The sequence below is a fragment of the Heptranchias perlo genome, chromosome 2, assembly GCF_035084215.1.
Source record: "Heptranchias perlo isolate sHepPer1 chromosome 2, sHepPer1.hap1, whole genome shotgun sequence".
Classification (NCBI taxonomy): Eukaryota; Metazoa; Chordata; class Chondrichthyes; order Hexanchiformes; family Hexanchidae; genus Heptranchias; species Heptranchias perlo.
In genome coordinates this window covers 79458942-79483597 of record NC_090326.1, presented here as the reverse complement: position 1 = coordinate 79483597, position 24656 = coordinate 79458942, and the positions used below count along the sequence as shown (strand labels likewise).

Here is a 24656-nt window from a genome sequence, read left to right as displayed (position 1 = left end):
TAAAACAAAGGCACAACATTTGCTACCCTCCAATCTTCAGGCACCTCACCTGTAGCTGTCGATGATTCAAATCCAGCTTACTCCAATGCTCCCCTGGTCTGTCTCACATCCTCCACCCTCCATAGGCTTGGGTAATACAGTTGTGAGTGTGCAATAATCATGTGTAATGGCTCACAAAAATGGAGAAAACCCTGATTTATCCATTGAGCCTTCTAATTCCAATTTCTGCTTATAGTCAGCCTGCCATTATGTACAATTGACTTTGGGGTAAATGTTTGCCTTCACCATACAAGTGGTAATCTGGCAGGGCAGATCATCTCCCTGTTATAGAACCGGTCTGATTTTCACTCCATTGATTTCAAATGGGTTTTATAATGGGTGAGCGATCCACTTCACCAGATTACCACCTGTATGGTGAAGATGAAAATTTACATATATCCATACAGATCCATCCAGTCAGCCTAACGTTGGTGGTGGGGAAACTTTTAGAGATGATAATCTGGGACAAAATTAATTGTCACTTAGAAAAACATGGGTTAATAAATGACAGCCAGCATGGATTTGTTAAAGGTAAATCATGACTGACAAACTTGATTGGCTAGCTCTTTCAAAGAGTCGGCACGGGCATGATGGGCCAAATGGCCTCCTTCTGTGCTGTATGATTCTATGATTCTACAAAATCAGAATTGACATTTCTGACTTCAGGCTTCCGGTGGGAAACCTCATCCTCTGGAAGTGCGTATTGTAAATTCCAGTGCATACTGTTTAAATTAATAGTTGGAAACCATATAAATTAATGGTTGGAAAATCATGTGCAGCACATACCGAGATTTCTGTTGTGAACTTCCAGCAGATGAGTCTCCTTGCCAGGACCTCAGAATACCAATGATTTAAAAATGCAAAATTGCCTAATAAGTGAATGCATTTTGATAAACAATTAGAAATTTTAAATAGAAAATCATTTCTCTCTTTACATTGGTTATATCGACAACAGATAAGTCAGTGCTGTTGAATTATACTTTTGTTTTATTCAGATTATTAATTGTATTACTTTTACAACCTAAGTTACATTTATGCACAATTTGTATCATCTAATGTTTGATTTTGGTTATTTTAACTTTCTTTCAAACTAAAATAAGTTAAATTAATAAGCCTGGAAGATATTGTGAACTATATTATCATACAAGTGCTTAATGTACTTGTACCCAGTCTCTCTCTTCCTCTGCTATTTTAACTGAGTCACTAACCTGTTCATTTTAAATGGTTAATACTTCTGCTGTTATAGTAGAGCAAGGGATTTGATTTGTGCACATTAACAGTTGATATGATAACATCGCTCACAATAACTCCAAGCTAAAAAGTTTTCAGACCATTTACATTTCCTATCTCACTTACTACAATTAATAATGTAGCAGAAATTATTCAACTGAGAATTGTGTGAATAATTCAAAGTAAATTATCTAAATAATTAAGTATTACAGTGAATAGCTTTATATCCTGAATGTTGAAAATATGGAATATGATGGTCTTGTAATATTTAGAAATTCTACCATATTTTGTGCCATCAATCCAGTACCAAATGATATATATATATATATATATATATATATATGTTGTATTTTTGTTGGACAGAATCTTGCACTTCCTTTGTATAACTAATAGAAGCTCTGAAATTGAGTTTAGGACTTACTTTTCATTTATTCCTTCCCCCCATTGCCCTCCACTGCCCTCCACATACAAACACAATTCTGAACATTATCTCAATAGGCTTGTAATAATTAATCCTCATTTGTATTCACCCATTTTAAGATGACAGCAATGTTCAGAGTAGTCGTAATAATGGACAAAACATCCGGTACTACTTTCTGCGAGTCTTGTTGGTGTTCACTCACATCATTTCTTTCCTTAAAATTTACGACAAGGGGAAGATATTCACCATAGTAACTTTTTTTGTTTTGTATTGCAGATTAAGACCTTCAGTGACCCAGGTCACTCTGCCTTTCAATATCTTTTTGTTCATTTTACTATGTACAATAATTCATATTTAAGACAACTAATGAACTTAAAAGTGGATGTAAATATGGCAGCTTTCAGTTTCATTTCCTAATTTGTTCTGTTTCTAATTCAGTGTAGAACTTCCCTATGCACATTCTTGTAAAGGAATCTTGGAATTGTGCCATACACCAATCTGCCTGACTCTGGAGAAGATGCATGAAGGAATGCTGCTGAATAGGATGATGAAATACTGAGGACACCTATTAGTGACCCTAATGTCTCTGTTATGTAGTAGAGAGGAATTTGGCATGAATAACTTTATTGTGGATGATCGTATTGACATCCTGCCCATGACTGAAACTTGACTCATGTGTGGCGCCGCTCCTTTAAAATCTTCATTGTCTACAAGCCGCACCCCCCAACCCAAGTCCCATCCTGAGTTTCTCCCCAAAATACCCACCCTTCTATTTTCCCTCAGCCTCTGAGCAACTCCTCATCCTCAATCATTTCAATTTTCATTTCAGTACCTATCAGCTTGTCTGTCAAAAAGTAGTAATAAGAGAGTTCAACTCACCATGGGGAGCAGAATTGTTCTGGTTGCGATGTACAATGAATTTCACTATATATAGTGGCCAGATCAATTCTTCCTCCATGGGCTGCTAGTTTCCGCAGAGAATATTTGACAATGAATCGTGTTGCAATACTATTACTCTAAAAGAAGCCAGGCTCTGTTTGCAGTGATTTTTACTGCAATGTAATGGAGATTAGACTGCATTCCCCATTCAGTAAGAACTGTGACTGGTGTAATAACAATAGCATGATATCACAGTAATGAGCAAAAAAAAAGACAATATGCAGCAATTAACGACACCCCTAAATGTAATATAATCTGGATTTTGTATAGCACCTTATCACATCAAGTCATCTGAAGGACTTCACACACTGAATTACTTTTGAAATACAGTGAATGTTGTGTAGTCAAACACGGCAGCCATTTATCACCAGCGATGCTTCTCAAGCAGCATACACACCAACCACAAAAACTCCCAAAAGCTGATCAACAGCTTCTGAAAGGCTGACAACTCAAAAACAGTTCTGAATATAAACCCATGATATATGACAGCAAGGAGTTAGGCTGAGAGTGCAGTGGAATATGGACTTACCATGACCCAAGTTGAAGGAATCTCTAAATTCCATCACTTTTATTAAATCCGTGATAATTTAGAAGTTACTGAAGGGTGAAAGGAGTGCTGAAGGCATGGGAATTATCTTCTACGGGGACATGCATCCCTCGCCAGAACACGATGATCTTTGAAACCTAACTTGGTGAATGTATTGGCATTTTGGAGCCTACTGTAATTCACAGTGTGAATCTCAGTATCTTTTAAATTAAGTAAAACCCATCACCTCACCAATCTACTCCCCATTTTATTTCTAAACCTTGGCATTTTCACAAGTACAGTGATAGTAATTGTCAAATGAATCCATTTAATGCACTTACAGAAGGCAACATCCTTCTCATCCCAGAAACCAGTATTGAAGAAAATACACCTTCACATAGAACAACAGCCACAGAGAGTTCCTTTTGAGGAAAATAAAATGTTTTTAATAGCTGTATTTGAAAAGTTTATATCTTTAGGGGACAAGCACCAAATAAATAGACTAGGACTCTCAATAGCTCATTTTACATTTATCTGCATCAAGTCTGTGTAAAACAAGCAATGGGGTAAAATAGCATCTGATTGGTTCTCGTCCCATACTCTCACCTATGGTTCTGGCAGGCTCTAGTCTCATGTTCTAATTGATCTGATTGGTTGTTGCTGATGACCTCCAAAGCATGGCTGATTTTACTTGTAAAACATTGACAAGCGGACGCCTGGGTTGAAAGATTGATTAGCTGCTCAAAAAGCTGATGGTTAGCATGTATGAAACAGCCATCTGATGAATGACCAGTTAATCTAGTAATGTTGATTGAGGCAGGAATGATGGCTAGACCATTATGGTAACTCCCTGTCTTCTTTGAATAATGGTATGGGAACCATCACATCCAGAAACAACACCTCTGACCATGAAGCACTCCCTCATTCCTGCCTAATTTATTGCCTGGAATTTCCACGGGAGTCCCCTGATCTCCTGCCATAACTTTGGCTGAAGATTGGCGGAAACCCCAGAGAAACAGCCATTTACACCCTTTCTTCAGGGCTTATGCCGATCTTCGGTCAAAGTTACGGCAGAGGAGTGGAAAACTCAATGGAAATTCTGCGCCTATGAGTTACAACTCTAGTATGGAGATTGAACCCACAACCTCCTGACCAAGAGAAACTAATGCTGCCAACTGAACTCAGCTGGCACACAAACATCCGTCTCTTGTCACCCTGTATCATGCTTGCTGTACACCATGAAAGCAAGGTATGCAAACACAAAGTAACTGAAGGGCAATTTCAAATAAGAAAAAAAATATAAACTTGATACATGACAAAATAAATTGATTGATTGCAAGAAAATGGAACTTCAAGAAAAAAGTGTGTGTGTGTGTGTATCTATATATATATATATATAGGTACAGATATACACACATTTAGTTGCCTTAGTCACTTTTTGGCCTGTGCATTACACATCCCTGGCATAACTCAACCTACTACTAAAGTTTTATCCCCTATATATAATTATATTAAATAAAAGGGATTTTTTTACATTATTCTTAAATAAATACCTTTCTGCTGTACACAATATAAGAGATGGGAAAGAGAGAGATGGGGAAAAGGGAAAGAAATATGGAGCAAGAAAAAGAGAGAGAGAAGTGGAAGAGAGACCAAGATTGAAAGGAAATGGGGAGATGGGGAAAGAGACAGCCAAGATTGTGAATTCACAGAGATAAAGGGAAAAAAAACAAGGAAGGGGTGAGAGAGAATGCTTAGGAGAGAGAGGGCGATTAAGGGTCGAAGACAGAAGAAGAGTTTGGGTGGAGGGTGAGAGATCAATGGGTGAAAGACAGAAGAAGAGATCATGGGGGGGAGGACAAAGATCAGTAGAGTCAAAGCAGGAGAGAGAGGTCAAGGATGGAGTTAAAAATTAGAGGGAGTGAGAGAGAGCTAGGGTGCTGTGAAACTCCATAACCCACTCCCCATTACTCCCACTTCCCCAAACTACCTGCATTGCTGTCAGGTCCCATAAACCCACTGCACTTCATCCCTATCCTAGTAACAACTTCCTTTCACTACTTCATACATATACACACTCCCATATCCTGTGACCCCTCCCACCCCGCCCATTCTCTCACACCACTCGCCACTCCCTCATACTGCCTACCGCCTCAAGTGCCTAAACCTTCTCCCCTACTCCCACACTTTTTGCTAGTCCTGGTTTAAAAGTGATGCCTTCCTATCCATTTCCATTCCCCAATCCCTCTTACCTGCCTCCTGCCCCAAGCACCCATACATTCCCCCCAATCTCACTCTTTCCTACCACTTTTTCTGGCTTTCACCCTAAACAACCATGTCTTCCTGCCACTTGCTACTCACTTCTATCACCTCCCACACCAAGGAGTTGTACCTTCCAATGCTCTCCTACCAGCTTTTGTTCCTCCTGCCCTGAACATCCACCCCTCCATGCACAGTACTAAAAGGCTTCAGCACCGCCCTCCAGTATTACCAAATCCAAAACCACCCTCTCAGTGCTACTAAACTCAGTGCCACTAACCCAGTTCTACCAAACTCAACACCACCAGCCCTTGAAAATTAAAGAGTTTCCCACTGCTGGCAAATTCCATCAGTTCTCCCCATACCCCACTCTCCACTATTACCATATACCTGCTATTTACCTGGAACTACGAAAATCTTCCTACCATCTTCCTGTGCATCCTAGACATTAAAAAGGGTAAGTGATAAACCATAAGTACATAGACGAAGGAACGTATAATAATCAAGACCACTTATTTATAACTTTCACTGGAAAATGGTCAGACTTCCAAATTTGATCTGCAAAACATTGCAACATGATAAAAACACGATATGCATACTTCATCACCAAAAATTAGTGGCATTACATGGCATAGCACCCCGTTGTTATAAAACAGCCTTTCATCCAACTCATGGGGAGAAACATCACTGGACATCTGCTTGGAATGACACCAGAATTGTGCTCACACAATCTGGACTTGAATCTACAACACGAATACTCCAAGTCTTCCATGACACATGGATCCTGAATAGCTTTTGCGCTATTTGCAAAATCTTGAAACATTTCAAAATCTAGGGAAAAGAGGGTAGAGTACTGCCAATCCTTCCTCCACAGCACACAGGCCCTACAATAGCATAATTGCTGCCAAAGTATAGATATATATTGCTCATGAAAATGAAATGCAAAATGTGCTTTTACATCATGATGCAAGAGATAATTATTAATAAGAATTTTTAGGAACAAGAAAAGGCTATTAGTTCCAATGATTCCATCCCTTTTACAGAGAAAAGTGTCCGACTATAGAAAGGATGTTGAGGCTGTGGAAAGGTACAACAGAGATTTACTAAAAAAAATCAAGACTTAGAGGCTTTAATTGTGAGAAGGGACTAGAGAAGCTGAAGCAGACAAGACTAAGTGGAGATCCGATAACAGTGTTCAAAATAATGAGAGGTTTTGATAGGTAAATCGGGAAAGACTATTTCCACTGGTTATGTGATTGGAGAACCCGAATTTAAGATTAGTACCTAAAGAATGAAAGAGAAGGTTAGAAGATTTATTTTATTAGGACAAAGAGGGCCCGATAATAACGCAGAGGCCGGTTTTGAGCTCGATGACACATCTGGTTGACATGTGGCTAATGTTGTAGCACTCTTGGGGTTCATTGGTGGGGTTCCTCAGAGGTGTCATCAGCCAGGTTTGAAGAGGGTAGCTTTTGTAGCCTAGCCGCCAATCCTTAACAGTGCTTCCAGGTATGAACTGTTCAGGGATGTTGGACTGCTGCAGTATGGAAGTATCAGCTCCAAGGGAATCTGGCACAGACTTGCATGAACCTTTTCTTGTGGTTGCACACCAGCTGCACGTGATGGAATGAAATCCCTTGAAGTTGACGAATACTCATGGTTGAGCTGGTGGTGCTCGGATTGCCATGTGTGTGCAGTCGATGGCACCCTGTGCTTGTGGGAAGCCAGCCAGTGACACAAATCCAAGTGCCCGTTCATTCTGGCTATTGTCATCCCAACCCTGGTAAACAATCCATTCGTCATCGGCCTTATGCATTTATGTGCAGCCGATTTGTCTCCGGTAGCGCCCTGGATGGAACTACTGGCAAAAAAATTGAGGGCAGTGGTGACTTTCACAGCTACTGGTAATGTGTGGCCACCAGGTCCAGCAGGGAGCAGCTCTTCCTCTAGGAGACTGCAGAGAACATCAGGATGGGTGGTGCCAGGGCTGCTTTAGATTGGATTTCGGACGAGGAAGACAATCACCATCCACAGCAGCAATGTCGTGCTGTGGTGGGAACTGCAGGTGGGCAAAAGAGAGGAGAGCAACAGCGAGGAGAGCAACAACGAGGAGAGCAACAACGAGGAGAGCAACAACGAGGAGAGCAACAACGAGGAGAGCAACAACGAGGAGAGCAACAACGAGGAGAGCAACAGTGAGGAGAGCAACAGTGAGGAGAGCAACAGAGACCACCTGACTTGACAACCTCAGCCTCCGGAAGCACTGGTCTTCAGAAAGGTCAGGGAAGCTGAGCCTCTGTCTGTACACCCTGTAAGGTGGGTAGTGCCTCCTGTGAACACGACCTCTCTGCTGCTCCCCTCTCTGCTGCTCCCCTCTCTGCTGCTCTCCTCTCTGCTGCCCACCTCTCTTTTGCCCACCTGCAGTTCCCACCACAGCACGACATTGCTGCTGTGGATGGTGATTGTCTTCCTCGCCCAAAATCCAATCTAAAGCAGCCCTGGCACCACCCATCCTGATGTTCTCTGTGTGAACACCTCCAAACTGTACATATAAGTCTGTCACAACAAGAGCTCTCACCAAATCATTTCCCAGAGGGAACTGAGAAAGCAGCAGTGAGCACGGAGCCTTTATTCATATCGGAACACCTGACCTTTAACCATCCCCATGAAGTGCCGCTCAATCTCGCCTCGGTTTTACTGCCGAGTTTCCCGAGCCCCGAGGAACCCGTGCAGGAAGCGTTATTTTCAAATCGCTGCCAAAATCTCATGAAAGGACTGTCATTAACATATTATAATGATGGGCCCGCCACTCGAGAGCAGGTTATTTGGCCGCACCCAAACCTGCCTCTGTTAAAGTGGGCGCATTCGTGGCCGGTTGAGGTCAGGTTTCAAATTTTTGCAATTTTAGCACCCCACCCCACCCCACCTTCTCCCGCCCGTCGTGAGGGTTTAAAATTCTCTCCCAAGAATATCCTTCCAGAAACAGAATCTATAATAGCTTTTAAAAGGGAAGTGGAGAAATATTTGAAAAAGAAAAAAATAAACTGTATGGGGAAAAGGCAGGGGGTTGGGAGTATGTGGGTCACACACAGTGGGCCAAATGGCCTCCTTCTGTGCTGTAAAATTCTACCAGATCCTTAAATTCCTTCTCTCTACAGAACATGTCTAATTGTCTCTTAAACCCTGCCTGCCTCACTGGTCTGCTCTGGTAAGTTATTGCTCAGCTCTATTACATTTTGGGTGAGAATGTTTTGCCTGACTTCCTTTCGTGCTCCACTCGAACCTTTTACCATCTTGAATAATTTGCCTGGATCAACTTGCTTTTCTTAATCTTGAAAACTTCAATTAGATCACCATGAAGTCCAACTAAACCAAACCGAACTCCTTAACCTATCCTTACAACTTGAATGCCTGCTACACGGAATCATCTTTGTTGCTCACCTCTGTAGTTTCTAAAGGGGAATAGATCCTTCCTATGATTAAGTGACTAAAACTGCACCAAGTGCTCCAAATGAGGTTCGATATTTTATACATCAAGAATACCATGATCTTATTGAATGGCGGAGCAGGCTCGAGGGGCCGATTGGCCTACTCCTGCTCCAATTTCTTATGTTCTTATGTAATACAACCTCTTTAGATTGGTTCTCTATACCTCTGCTAATACAACCCAGTAACTTTTGTGCCTGTTTAATTACAACTAAGCATTGTCCAGACAGTTTCCTAGATTTATAATTTTTAGATCTCTTTCCCAATCAGCACTGTTTAATTTAACACATTGGGGGTGAAATTCAACTTCAGCAGCAGCACAAAATAGGCAGTAGAAGATCAGCCACCCGTTATTCTTTCCTGTCCGATTTTCCTTCTCAAATCCATTTGAATTTTACCCCAATACTCTCTATTTTTGTTTAGATTTTAGTTAATTTAATTGCACTTGAAATAAGTTGCAGAAAAATAGATATTTGCACTGTCAGGACCAATTATTGTTGGATAAATTTGTTATCTCTGCCATTTAAAAAGTTAGCAGACCAGCCTTTTTAAATTTGTTCTCGGGATGTGAGGAAAGCTGACAAGGCCACATTTACTGCCCATCGCTACTTGCCTGACAACAGGGTGGGGGGGGTTCTTCAGTGCTTTGTAATGATTGTTTGTATATCTGAGGGACTTGTTTGTATATCTGAGGGACTTGTTAAGTTCACGTCAGAGAGCATCAAGAGTCAACCATATAGTGCAGACCAAGGCCATGTGTAGTCTAGACTGGGAGAGGTTTACTGAATTTAATGTCTCAACTTTCCAGGGTGGGATTTGAACTCCTAACTCTGGTGTTAGTCCAGCACCTTTTCCACTGCATTACCTTCCCCTAAACATAGAATCATAGAATCATACTGCACAGAAGGAGCCCATTCGGCCCATCATACTTGTGCCGGCTCTTTGAAAGAGCTATCCAATTAGTCCCACTCCCCTGCTCTTTCCCCATAGCCCTGCAAATTATATACAAACAAATATAAAGTAGATTTAATTTTTAGAGCTTTGTTTCAATTTGGAATCGCTCCTTACACTTCCTTGTGTTCATTATGAATACTAAATAGCAAAAACAGGTCTTTAATTAATCAATTTGAATAATTCCAGATGCTCATTCAATTTTTCCTTTGAGCCTAAATTACCAAAAGTAAATTGGGCACTAAATAACTTAATTACATTGTTGGTAACATTCTGGATAAATCATGTACTCTGTCCCCATCCTGAAAATACTCAGGAGACAGAGTGGCTGGAGCTCTTCCCACCAGTGCTATACAAAGGCACATGCACCTGCATCCCACTGCGCAACACTTACATACCTATTCATGCAATAGAAATCAGCTTTAGAGACTAATATTATTGTCTCCTTGGCCTCACCATAACTCAGCCCTGCAAAATTTTTATTGCTCTTTTTCCCCAGGTGAAATGGGAGCTGTCTCTCTGACCATTCCACACCTACAACAACCCACTCACACTAGACTATATCTACTAACCATGCTACAAACAAGCCAGCATCCAGATCTATTAATATCAACTGAATACTTCAGATTTATGCCTAAAGATAATTTCAGGCATAAGTATGTGCTCTTTCTATGCAGCTAATACCTAAAGACATTTTTTGCAAAGGTGAAAAGTACTCGGTTTTGTATCTAATGCACATTTACAAATATTGGTTATATTATTGATCAATATATGTAGCTATTTATTATCTCTATCACTAATTTTAAAAAGTACAAATGCAAGCAATCAAGATTTTTAAAAAGTAAACCTTTATTCTTACATAACATTAAATGTGGCATTTTTGAACCTTTGGGCAGTGAATCTCCACTGGCACTTCATTAAAGATGAGCACAGCTCCCATCATCCATTTATTACAATAATCTCTACCCTTTTATTAAATTGTGGTGCTGAATAGTAACAAGGGTAACTGGAATAAAGTATGCAATGCAAAGAACTTTTCCATGAATTAACAGTCTTTGACTGTTGTTATAATCTTGAGTAACTAATAGCTGCATGTAACATAAATAACTTCAAATTGCTTAGAGCAATTGTGATCACAATAATTCAAATTACTGTGATCTTTATGACAGGACCATTTTCTGTGACAGTCATGCCTTGCTAAAAGTTACGACAATTTCTGTTTACCGTATCTAACGCTTAGTTGCCAATAGCGCCTTATGTCACCATCATATGTTAACCCCAAACTTTTGTAAGATGGTTATAAATATATATCTAAATTATTTAACGTGTCTATATCACAGTATTCTTCACTCATTTTTTCTCAAGGGCTATAATCCCAAATAATACCTTGTTTGAAGACCACTCTCAGAAGAACTCCAATTTGGAAATGTACCATCCATGGGTAGTGAAGACTTACCATTCCTCCACAAGGGGTGAGCAGTTCAGAAACTGCAGGACGGGTAGTTTGATTATAGGCCCTATAGTTTTAAAAGTCTCCTTTTACTTGCTGACTGGTTGCTGGGGTAGCATTGATTTTCTGATTGAATTTCCTTACTTTCTCATGTTGGACCACAAGAGGAGTGAACAGGGCTGCATCCAAACTCTGGCAACATCCCACGGCAGGACAGGCCATGAATAGAGGCCCAGATGTACTTGAAGAAGCAGGTCTGCAAGGTCTACAAATTAAAGGGAGGCTTCTGTCTCCCAAAGTGACATATTCATGAGGACTGCCCGTGGTATGAGATCAAACAGGTGAGAAAAAGCTTCGGCTTAGGGCTTAGCAGTCCGGCCCAGACTAAATGTGACCTTGGCCAAAGCGAGTGGTTCACAAGAGAAATCCGTCAGAAGGTGCCTCAACCATGAGCACTAAGCCCTTCACTTTTTATTTGCAAGCTTGGGATCTTGGGATATCATATCAATAATAATTATTTTGATTTATGTTAAATTATTGCGCCTAGATCTGCGTCTCACAGTTGCAGTTAATTCATTTTTTAGATCAACCTCAATTAAAGCTAATAAAAATGAAATCCATGTGGAATCCTACACCCCTTCCTCAGCCTGATGAGGTTTCTCCTGATGCTACTAACATAGGAGATAGTCAGTGTTCACTGAACAGAATTCATTATTTATAAATCAGCAATCAGCAGTGCCATTTTACAAAGTGAGAAGATGCTCTCAGTAGGCACAGTGGCCTGGGATTCATAATTTGAGCGTGCTCCAATTCCACAGTAACTCTCAATCCTGAGTGTTCAGTTTGGATTTCAGACCTCAAAATATTTTGTATCATTTTTTGGAGTATTTATTTCATTCTATTTTGTAATTTTTACTAAATTATAGAAATGTTGGAATGATTTCTGGAGGTACTTACCATCCTGTTGGGAGTGTCGTCTTCAGCTCCCTCCCACATCATAGAATTGCTCAGCGAAAGCCTTGGAATTCTAGAGCAATGAAGGAAGTGTGGAGAAAGCACTCCCTCTCAAGAGTAGGTACCTTTATATGCTACCATAAATTTATAAGTTAACACAATGCAGGCTGCTTTCAATTCACTAGCGAATCCAACCATATCATTTTGCATTTTCTCTCAGTTGTTTCAAAAAATTCCACTGTTTGTAATAAAACTTATGGATATATTTTGCTCTTTTATGAAGAAAAATTTTCTTTCTGCGTGTTTTCTTAATTTTAACAGCTGCCAATTGGAATGATGACGGGTGTCACTTGCTGTCAAATTCATGAAATTCATGAAGCACTAGAACGACAACAATTTGCATTTATATAGCGCCTTTAATGTAATAAAACGTCCCAAAGCGCTTCACAGGAGCATTATCAAACAAAATTTGACACCGAGCCACATGTTACGACAGGTTTGGTCAAAGAAGTAGGTTTTAAGGAGCATCTTAAAGGAGGAGAGAGAGGTAGAGAGGCGGAGAGGTTTAGGGAGGGAATTCCAGAACTTAAGACGTAGGCAGCTGGAGGTGTGGCCGTCAATGGTGGAAGGATGAAAATCGGGGATGCGCAAGAGGCCAGAATTGGAGGATTGTAGGGTTGGAGGAGCTTGCAGAGATAGGGAGGGGCGAGGCATTGGAGGGATTTGAAAACAAGGTGAGACTTTTAAAATCGAGGCACTGCAGGACCAGGAGCCAATGTAGGCCAGTGAGCACAAGGGTGATGGGTGAATAGGACTTGGTGCATGTTAGGACACGGGCAGCAGAGTTTTGGATGAGCTCAAGTTTATGGAGGGTGCAAGGTGGGAGGATGGCTAGGAGAGCATTGGAATAGTCCAGCCTAGAGGTAACAAATGCATGGATGAGGTTTGCAGCAGCAGATGAGCTGAGGCAGGGGCGGAGACAGGCAGTGTTATGGAGGTGGAAGTAGGCAGTCTTGATGATGGAGACGATATGGAGCCAGAAGCTCAGCTCAGGGTCCAATACGATGCCAAGGTTGCGAACAGTCTGGATCCACCTCAGACAGTAGCCAAGGAAAGAGATGGAGTAGGTGGCTAGGGAACGGAGTTTGTGGCGAGGACCGATGACAATGGGGGAAATTTTAACACTCAAGAGCGGGTGGGTGGGTAGTTAAAATAATTGATTTTTCGAGTGCGACCACAACCCGGCTCCAATGTGTCCACTTCCGGGTTTAACAGAGGTGCGTTTGGATGTGTGTGAGTGCGTCCAGTGTTGGTTTCCCAGGGCTTGTGAACCTCACCAGTGAAAAGGAGGCGAGAAGGGCCGGATCATGAGGGAAGTGCATTTATTGCACTCCTTGTGAGCCAGGAGGAGCAGGAGTGTTTCCTCCAGGCCCAACAAGCTTATCTGCTGCAATCAGATGCCCACGATCAGCCGACACCCCCCCCACCCGATGTCTGAGACCCCTCCAATATCCGACAGCCCCCTCCCCAACGATCTCCGACTTCTCACCTCCCCAACGATCTCCGACTTCTCACCTCCCCAATGATCTCCGACTTCTCACCTCCCCAACGATCTCCGACTTCTCACCTCCCCAACGATCTCCGACTTCCCCCACTCCCCCTGCGATCATCCTCTCATCCAACACCCAAAGATCCTGATCTCTGCCCGACCCCCCCCATCCAAACTCCGACATACCTTCCATCCGCTCCACGACTGCTTTCCCGCCCGTCAATCAAACTGGCTATCATGTAGGTAACCGTTTGAAAAATTTAAAAACAGGTCCTACTGTTAAATTCAGTAGGATCTGCGGGAAACCCTTACTTCCGGGTTTCCTGTCCACAATCCCCCCCCACCCCCCACCCTTCCCGGCTCCTAGTTAAAATCCAGGCCAATGGCTTCGGTCTTCCCAATATTTAATTGAAGGAAATTTCTGCTGATCCAATACTGGATGTCGAACAAGCAGCATGACAAATCAGAGGCAGCGGGGGCATCAAGAGACGTGGTGGTGAGGTAGAGCTGGGTGTCATCAGCGTACATATGGAACCTGACATTGTGTTTTTGGATAATGTTGCCAAGGGGCAGCTTGTAGATGAGAAATAGGAGGGGGCCAAGGATAGATCCTTGAGGGACTCCAGAGGTAAAGGTGCAGGAGTGGGAAGAGAAGCCATTGCAGGAGAGGGCAACAATGTCAGAAAACCAGACAATCATCACATACCTAAAGTATTGTTGGTTTCAAAGTTCTCACTCATCTAATCGCTTATTAGTCGGGAGAAAGGACAAAAAGTTTGAATAGCAAGCTGTGCATGAACAAAACGTTGCAATAATAGTTACAAGAAAATGTAGAAAATCTTGATGCCTGTAGTGAGAAATCCAGAAGACTATTCTCTTCTGCATTGTGTCATTAAAGTAACTCAGCATGAGCGTTGTTGATTATGCTGCATAACTCTGTTTGTAGATGCAAGTCACAGAATTTAACACTTGAGTTGTAATGTTTGGACATTGATAAAAGCACATCGAAATTATGGCAACAGCATAACTCTCAATTAATTGGTATTATTTTGGAATTTGCTGTATATATGGTGTAATTTGACATATACTCCATTTTACATCAGAATAATTTTATTTTTATCCCAAAGTTTAAACTTCTTAACATCTAAAATGCTAAAGGGTGAAAATGGTTCCCTTGACTTGCACTATCCAATTAACCGCTGTGGTGCATAATGTATTTATTTGTTACATAGAATTGCATAGAAATACACAGAATGAACGGCACAGAAATAGGCCATTCGGCCCAACAGGTCCATGCCGGTGTTTATGCTCCACATGATCCTCCTCTCACCCTTTTTCATCTAACCCCATCAGCATATCCTTTTATTTCTTTCTCCCTCGTGTGTTATACTAGCTTCCCCTTAAATGCATCAATGCTAATCTCATCAACTACTCCTTGCGGTGGCGAGTTCCACATTCTAAACATTCTCTGGGTAAAGAAATTTCTCCTGAATTCCCTATTGGATTTATTAGTGACTATCTTATATTTATGGCCCCTAGTTCTGGTCTCCCCAACTAGTGGAAACATCTTCTCTACATCTACCCTATCAAAACCTTTCATAATCTTAAAGACCCCTGTCAGGTCACCCGTCAGTCTTCTCTTTTCTAGAGAAAAGAGCCCCAGCCTGTTCAATCTTTCCTGAGAGGTATAAGCTCTTAGTTCTGGTATCATCATAGTAAATCTTTTTTGCACCTTCTCCAGTGCCTCTATATCATTTTTTAATATGGAGATCAGAACTGTTCACAATACTCCAAGTGTGGTCTAACTAAGGTTCTATACAAGTTTAACATAACTTCTGTGCTTTTCAATTCTATCCCTTTAGAAATGAACCCCAGTGCTTTGTTTGCTTTTTTTATGGCCTTATTAACCTGCGTCACTATTTTTAGTGATTTGTGTATCTGTACCCCCAGATCCCTTTGCTCCTCTACCCCACTTAGACTCTTATTTTCCAAGGAGTATGGGGCTGCCTTATTCACAGTTTAGTGGACTGAGGGGGAGAAATTGGGTTAGGGCCGTCATCGGGCCCTGAACGCAATTTTAACTCCCACCTGAGTGGGGAAGCCGTTGTGGGTTTCCCATTAGGTAAAGTCAAATGACAAGAGGATTGGAAGCAGACAAGTCCATTCAAGGTAAGTTTTTTACTTTCCTTTGTCAGGTCAGGAGGAGCAGGAGTACTCCTATGGACCCCACAATTAATGTTTAGGCATCCCCAGCCCCGGACTCCCCCCATCTTCCATACTGCAAGGTCCCTCAGGTAAGCCACACTTACATGAGTGGTGGAATTTCCACAGACCGGAAAACACTTCCTGCCTGTTCCAGAGGGGACGTCAGCCAATGAAGCCCGGTGGTTAAAATTGTCATGGCTTCATTCTGCCACGTGTGGGTGGGAATCTAATTGAAACCAGTGGTTACCCACCAGAAACCCACAGGCAGCTAAAATACACCCCCTCGCCCCCCTCATTTCAATAGTTTTTCTATAGAGGTGCTCTCTATACTTATGTGTAGAAGAAATCATCCTTCCTTCATATCATTTTGGCTCATGCCTGTTCTGTAGCCCCAAAGCTATTTACTTCCTTTACCATCATGTAATGAAGATGATTGTTAGAATATTGACGAGAATCAAGTTGTGCGTGTATATATTTATATCTTTTCCAACATATAACTTTCAAGCTTGTTGTTGATTCCTATGTTAATATAAACATTTTTAATCAATATATTTTATTAATCTCTACTATGTTTACTAATTTAACTTCTTAGTTTCTTAGCATCACGCCTCCCTCATCAGAACTATTTATCTTAGGACTACACGTTTTCTTATTCTTCTGTCTCCTTTCCCTTAGATTCAATTTTAACTATTTCCCAATGAAAGTGAATTGTATCCTTTATTTCTAGTGTATTTGGTTTTAATCCATCTCTTCTAAACAGGCCAAGATCTGTACAAACCCCGTCCAAATTTAAATATGCACTATCTAGTCATATGAAGAGATTTGCCTACAACAACTATCAGGTCAAATTGTTACAGGCTGCTGTGATAAATTACAAAAACTATTTTCTCCATCCTGATTCTGTCAGAATGTGTCCAAATTTCTTCTCTTGTTTGTCTTGATGCAGTCTACAAATGCATGCTCACAATCTAAAAAAATTTGTGCAATTGTGGTTAACTGAGTTCAAAACAAATTTTTATTTGCTTTCACTTCCTTTTTATTACTAATGCTCGTTTTGAATGGGAGTTCAGAATATACATTTCCGTTTATTTTCACATCCACCACATGCAAAATTGGATGTTTCTTAACAGCCTTCGCAATCCTTAATAAGTGCATAACAAGCACAATTTTTTTGCTACTCTCCTTACAAGAAGTTAAGCAATAAGCAAAATTATAATTAAAAGGTAATAATGGAAGAAAATTCTGTCACTGCTTTTGCTCACAGGTTTAGTCACATTTTGTCATTGCCATTAACACCCAAATATATCCCTTAATCAGAAAAGGTCATGAAACCACAGTAATGCTAGGCTATGTAACCTTCTAGAGTTCTTCCAATGTAAAAGAATTAATATTGCTCAGCATAGTTTCTTGGGAGCAATGAAAAAATGCTTCTGGAAACATTATGGACTCTTTTTAAGGTTTGCAGTAATGAAAAGCAGGATGTCTTATTTTTACTTTTATTAAATGAATGTAGTTTTCTTCATCGAATTATAGAATCATACAGCACAGAAGGGGGCCATTCAGCCCATTGTGCCTGCTGTTTGAAAGAGCTATCCAATTAGTCCCATTCCTCCACTCTTTCCCCATAGCCCTGTAAATTTTTCCTTTTCAAGTATATATCCAATTCCCTTTTGAATGATATTATTGAATCTACTTCCACCACCCTTTCAGGAAGTGCATTCCAGATCATTACAACAATGTATTCAGTGAAGACTCCTGTGAGTATTTGACTTATTGTTATTAATGATCCTTATATACAGGAGAATAAATGCCTGACAGTGAGTTATGTGGTTGTAATTCAATCAAGCAATTCTCCTGACACCATAAACACTGAAGTTGGAGAGAACTACAAACCTCAGCAAAAGCCCAAAATTGAATTACTGTTTTAAACACTCAAGCAGCTACGTGTTCTTGTGTCTATGAGAACTATTTTGCTGAAGGTAGTGCTCCTCTTTTTTGATGGTCTTTTGTGCTCGTCAAGGTGAGCGATGTCAGGAACCCTGTGCCAGCGCCAAGCACTCCTAAATCCTATAAAGTATAAGCCATATGCAGAGTAAAACTCTATCTATTCTGTTCCAACAATGTCCTTCAGCCTCAACATCAGAACAATCTAATTGTTTTCACTCTGCATATCAATTTTATGTCCTATCTGAGTGAGATTGACTAAGTATGGATAGCTGATGGTCCACGGTCACTAGGACTTGAACTGAGGCTGCTAAAATTCGTTTCACATCCAGCACCACACTTTAGAAAAGATGTCAAGACTTTAGGGAGGGTGCAAAGGAGATTTACTAGATGGTACCAGGAATGCGGGACTTCAGTTATGTGGAGAGACTAGAGAAGCTGGGGTTGTTCTCCTTAGAGCAGAGAAGGTTAAGGGGAGATTTAATAGAGAGGTAACCAAAGGACGCAAATTTACGGTAATTAGCAAAAGAACCAGAGGCGAGATGAGGAGGAATTTTTTTACGCAGCAGCTTGTTACGATCTGAAATGCACTGCCTGAAAGGGTGGAGGAAGTAGATTCAATAATAACTTTCAAAAGGGAATTGGAAGATGCAGCCGGCTCCATTTTGAAAGAGGCGTGCCCACTGCACCCTCTCTAAGGCTTTGATATCCTTCCTAAATTTGGTGCTGGATGTGAAATGATTTTTAGCAGCCTCAGTTCAGGTCCGAGTACCCGCCTGTTTCAAATGGTAGATCCTTTTAATGTGCAAAAATTACCATTTTAGGTTGGAAATGGTCAGAGAGTGCGTCGTGCACCATTCCATCATTTCCACGGACGTTAGAGGAGACGAGACCCCTTACAAAACACAATTTTGTAGCCCAAAGGAAACTCTCCTTTGGAAATCAAAATTGTGGAGCATGCAGCAAACCACAACATATCTAAACACTTGCTCTGGGCTGTACTGAAGGAGTCCGCCAGATCTGTCCACACAGCGGAACCTTTGTTTCAAGTCGCCAATCGTTTGCTCTATTTCTGGTTCTTGCATGGCTCTCATTGTGTCGGCGCTTCATGTCTATGCCTGGGTTCCTGCCAAGAATCATGAGCCGGCTGGTGAGGAGATACCCCTTGTCTCCCAGCAGCCAGTCTGTCACCTGATGGTTTTAGTGGAACAGAGGGGGCATTCAGGACTGGCACACTATGAAAGCATCATAATTACTGTCAGGAAACTGGCCACAGACCTGCATGATTCACTGCCTGTGGTCAAAAACAAGTTGCACGTTCAACGAATGGAAGCCCTTCCTGTCGTAAAACATTGCTGGTTCCTGATGGGGAGCAGGCAAGGCTACATCCTGGCTGACTATGATGCCTTGTTCTTTTCATCTGTTTGACAGCCTCCAGTGGGGAATATGATGAACTGTTGGTGCCTTGCAAACAGTGCATCAGTCACCTGCTTGGTCATCGTGTGCACAACAAACTGACTGATGTTACTAATGTTCCCCCTGGCTGTTTGGAAAGCCAGTGGCATAAGCTTTTAGAGCCACTGTGACCTTCACTGCCACAGGCAGCGCAGGGCATGCCCTGCTGTTGTGTTCCAATTCTCGCTGCAACAGGTGACATAGGTCAGTCACGGCATCCCTATTGAAGCGGATATAGACAGGCTGGTGGCATGGGCGAACAGGTGGCAGATGAAATTTAACGCAGAAAAATGCGAAGTGATACATTTTGGTAGAAAGAACGAGGAGAGGCAATATAAACAAAAGGGCACAACTCTAAAAGGGGTACAGGAACAGGGAGATCTGGGGGTATATGTGCACAAATCGTTGAATGTGGCAGGGCAGGTTGAGAAAGTGGTTAAAAAAGCATACGGGATCCAGGGCTTTATAAATAGAGGCATAGAGTACAAAAGTATGGAAGTCATGATGAACCTTTATAAAACACTGGTTCAACCACAACTGGAGTATTGTGTCCAGTTCTGGGCACTGCACTTCAGGAAAGATGTGAAGGCCTCAGAAAGGGTGCACTAGAGTGATTCCAGGGATGAGGGACTTTAGTTACGTGGATAGACTGGAGAAGCTGAGGTTGTTCTCCTTGGAACAGAGACGGTTGCGAGGAGATTTGATAGAGGTATTCAAAATCATGAGGGGTCTAGACAGAGTTGATAGAGAGAAACTGTTCCCATTGGCGGAAGGGCCAAGAACCAGAGGACATAGATTTAAGGTGATTGGCAAAAGAACCAAAGGTGACAAGAGGAAAAACTTTTTTACACAGCGAGTGGTTAGGATCTGGAATGCACTGCCCAAGGAGGGGTGGTGGAGGCAAATTCAACAATGGCCTTCAAAAGGGAACTGGATAAGTACTTGAAAGGTAAAAGTTGGCAGGGCTACAGGGAAAGGGCGGGGGAGTGGGACTAGCTGGATTGCTCTTGCATCGAGCCAGCGCGGACTCGATGGGCCGAATGGCCTCCTTCCGTGCTGTTACCTTTCTATGATCCCCTGTTTCAGAAGACCAGCAGCTTTGCTGCTGCTGCTCTTCTGCCTGATTTGGTAGCCTCAACAGTAACCCCAGTAGCATCCCCACATTCAACAATTCTGCTGAAGCCAATCCTATGAAAGAATTCAGTACCTCTGAAAACTCACTCTCCAAAACTACTTAACAGCCAAAACAGTCAAAATTGTGGCCCAAAAGTAGCCTAAAACTACTAACCAGAGACTTACCTTAATGGAGGCGAAGACCCCTTTAAATAACGCAGCTGCGGCTTGACTGTTCCCGCCATCACTTGCTGTACGGGCTTAGGAAGTGACAAATCAGGCACTGCCAGACACCAGTTTCTCAAAAGGGTGCAGGACCCTTATTGGCATACTTTATTGATGGCTGTGTTTCTTTCAGGCAGCCACTAGGTACGACTAAAAAGCGCTGATCACAATATGGCTTTGAATGCACTTCTGGAGCAGTTCGAGTGCGGGACCTCTCACGGGTAAATGTGTTTTTTTAACGGCTATTTCAGGCCTAAAAAAGCAGACGAAAAGCAATCCAATTTCTCTCCCATAGATCTTGATCTAGAATGGTAGGCTTCAGGCTACTTAAGGTAGCTAATCAAATCTCCTTGCATTGAACACAGCCATATTAATAGGTGATTGAATAAATCTAAAGTTTTGGTGGTTGGATAATAGTCCTTTACTTACTACACACAACCTAAAGAACAAGAACCAGGCCAATCATATAACAATTATGTAATGTGTTACACTAAGAATTAGTTTGCAATCATGTGTAACCAGCACACCACCATCCTAACAGTCAATAAAAAAAATCCTATAGATTGATTTATAAACAGCAGAAAAAAAATCATTTTTTCAAGATAGAATTAGTCATGGCCGAGCCCAACCATCTACCTTTAAAATATGAGGTGCGAGAACTTAGCTGTTAATTCAAACTTTGGTTTTGGAGACTCAAGCTGGTCAACATAATTCGTAATAATATTATTTAATTTGATAAGCTTCCTTTGTCTTTTGTATGATTTGGGTGTTTATTAGTTGTGCCTCTCTAAAAAGGAGGCACTTTTGTTAGATTTATTTTATTTGGGTTGATGACACTGGGGCAACCCTGTGTCTCCTAATGGTGATTTTAGAAATGGCATCATTCGGTGTTATGATTTTCAATTTGCCTTTGGACCACCTGAGTTGCATCAAGAGCCAAATTATGCACGTGATGTGCAAATGATTGAATAGCTTCTATTCAGCAATAAAAGAATACCATTGACAATCTCTTTGTACTTTACCATGTTCCCCCAACCCATTATAGGGCATGTCCAGTCATAAACTAGTCTCATCAGTGTTATATTTACACAGGCTAGATCCCTGGTCTTCAAGTATGAATGGAAACATTCTAACCCATGACTCAATCAGCTCAGCCTCCATTATTTTTCTCCTAATTTTGATTTTCTATTGGCCAACTTCCTATCACACATCCTGTGGAGGCCTCTTCATATGCACCATGAATGCCATTCCTTTTTGAGACAATAGAAAGCATGATACAGTGGGGGAGGGGAACTGAAATGAACAGTTCTTGATTTTCAATCCCCAGTGGGGAGCCTTGCTGCCACACTGTGCTCCATTTAGCTGGAAGCTGATGAAATTCATCCAACCAAGGCAGGCAGGTTGGCCTGAAAGGCTGAATGCCCTAAGACTGGACTCATGACCTTCTGGAAGAGAGTCAACACTTGTTGTTCATACTTGAACTATCAGGAATCCGTTTTTCACATAAATTAAAAATAATAATTGACCATTTATGTCATATGATAAAATACATTGAAATATATTGCCTTTGATAGTGGTACATGTATATTTAACAGCCAAGCTCAATGGACTGCCCTCAAATGCATATTTTCTTAAGCAGAAAGCTGCATAGCTAATAATTTGACCTCATTCATACAACATCTCATCAAATGAATATTCAGTGATGACTAATGTTGCCCTTTGACAGACCACAGTATATTCTTAAAGTCACAATAGAGATATTAACAAGCAATTTCAATGAACTGATCCATTTTTAGAAAATATTTTGATTGACCATTTATAATTGACTGCAATGTTTATATGTAAATTATTAAGTCACAATAGGGACACAATAATTTACATATAAACATTACAGTCAATTATAAATGGTCAATCAAAATATTTTCTGAAAAATGGATCAGTTCATTGAAATTGCTTGTATAATTTGCAGGTTCTACCTGTCAGCACTGTTAAAATAAGCAAAGATCCCACAGATTTTATATCACAACCCATTGACAGTCTGGCAATAGCTATACTCTGCATCATGAAGAGGAATAAAAATTGAGGCATAGCAATTACTGACAGCTGCAAGGTAAATGTACAAAAGGCTTTTGAAATAAAAAGGCACATTAATAGCCACATCATCACCCAAAGAAGAGAAGCTTTTGTGTGTACTGTAAAATAAGAGCAGTCGTTGCTATTACTATTCGTATAATTACATGATAACTAATTAATAAAAAATGGGTTAAGTAGTAATGCCTCCCCTGTAGCATTCCCCAACTGTATGGCACTTCCAAGCCTTTTCCAATGTCACTCTTGGTGGGACATGTGAACACTGCAGGCTGAGTTGCTCTAGAATTTTCTCTCTCTTTTTCTCCTTACATCCACTCAACTGAGTTCTGTAAGTAACCCAACTGAGAAAGAAAGCTGCTTGTATAGGGAACCACAAAGGAGAAACTTCATCCACATTGTGGTGCACTGTGTCCCTGTGCACCAGGGGGAAGATTTCCTCTTTTCCTTGTATGCAACAAAATCGTAAATACTAGTATAAAGAAAGCTGTTGCAATTTTGCTGCAAATAGAAAAAAGAGGAAACTTTCCACTCAGGTGCCCTCTGGCATTATTTTTAAATACCTTGACCAGATACCTAAGACAGAGTAATATACTGTAACACAATCTAACAGTTTAGATGATATAATGAACTGTTCAAGCTCCCTTCAATTTTACCATTGGAATTCCCTTAATTTCTATTTCAAATGTAGCTCTCTATTCTCTCCCTGAGAATTTTTGCAAAAATGCTTTTCCCTTTAAAGCTATCAGTTCTGATGTGTAATATGTGAAACTACAATAGTTACATATTTTTTCAGCAGTGAATAAGATCTTTAGGATGTTTACCATACAGTATCAGGTGGTTCAAATTAATAAAGCAATCAAACTCTCCTGACAGTCTCAAAAACTGTTGTGACAACAAGATTGCCACTTTGTTGGTGCATTGCCCCAAAACATTTCAGGAAGTTACTGGAGATTAAAACTTTTTAAAAAATAACTCCTTATTCACCTCAGCTGGTATTTAACATATGTTCCGCTATCAACAGCAGTCAATCTATTTGTAAAGGTTTCATTCCTGTTAGCAAATCATCACAATCACATCTGATTAATATTTATGCTGTTCAACATAGAGTTTCCTCTTGTACCTTCCAGAATGTATATTAAATGAATGTCTAATCATATAAAGAGCAGCATAGCACATCTTCTCACAACTGTGAAGCAAATCTACTCCAGTTTATTCTAATGTATAATAAATTGTAGAATTACCACGTCAGCTTGCTTCTTCTTGAAGTTCAATCCATTTTTCAATAGTGCAGGCAGGTCTTTTATCTTCTGTTTTAATTGTCCGTGCTCCTTCGCATTTCTGCTCCATTTTAAAGCAGCTAAAAGTCCTACTTCTGGGACACAGAGACTGCTAGGAATATCAGTCGGTTGAGCCATCCTCTCACAAGCTGTGACAGATACTCATTTTTCCTTCCTATGCTGCAATGTACTTCAGTTTGTAGCTGAGTCCACTGTGTTCTGTTTGACAAGCTGCAGTTTTACTTACTCCACCCAGCCATTTGCCTTCTGCTATGCATATAATCTGCATTCTGCATTGTATATCACATACTGAATGAGGTCATCTACAGGTGCAGGATGTCCCATTATGCACTGTTTCCTCTTTTCCCATTGTAAACCCCAGTGTACTGGGAAAGCTGGCTCCTGCCTCGATTTCTGTTCCATATAAATGTGAAAATTCATATTTAATAATTAGGATTTTTTTTTACACTGAAACTCTTCAGTTGTGGCAATGCCACTGCTTTTTGACAATGAAGCACAAGCCAACTCGCACAAAGAGTAAA

The 24656-nt window shown here is 41.0% G+C and overlaps 1 protein-coding gene across 1 annotated transcript in view; it reads right to left on the bottom strand.

Annotated features, from left to right (window-relative positions):
• LOC137340821 (rap guanine nucleotide exchange factor 5-like) overlaps positions 1-24387 on the bottom strand; it is a 208058-nt gene extending 183671 nt beyond the window's left edge. Inside the window, exon 1 of the mRNA XM_068003627.1 lies at positions 24079-24387. Within this exon, the coding sequence (XP_067859728.1) occupies positions 24079-24252 (174 nt within the window). The 5' untranslated portion in view covers positions 24253-24387. The remainder of the gene's footprint in view (positions 1-24078) is intronic.
• Between the last annotated feature and the right edge of the window lie 269 nt (positions 24388-24656).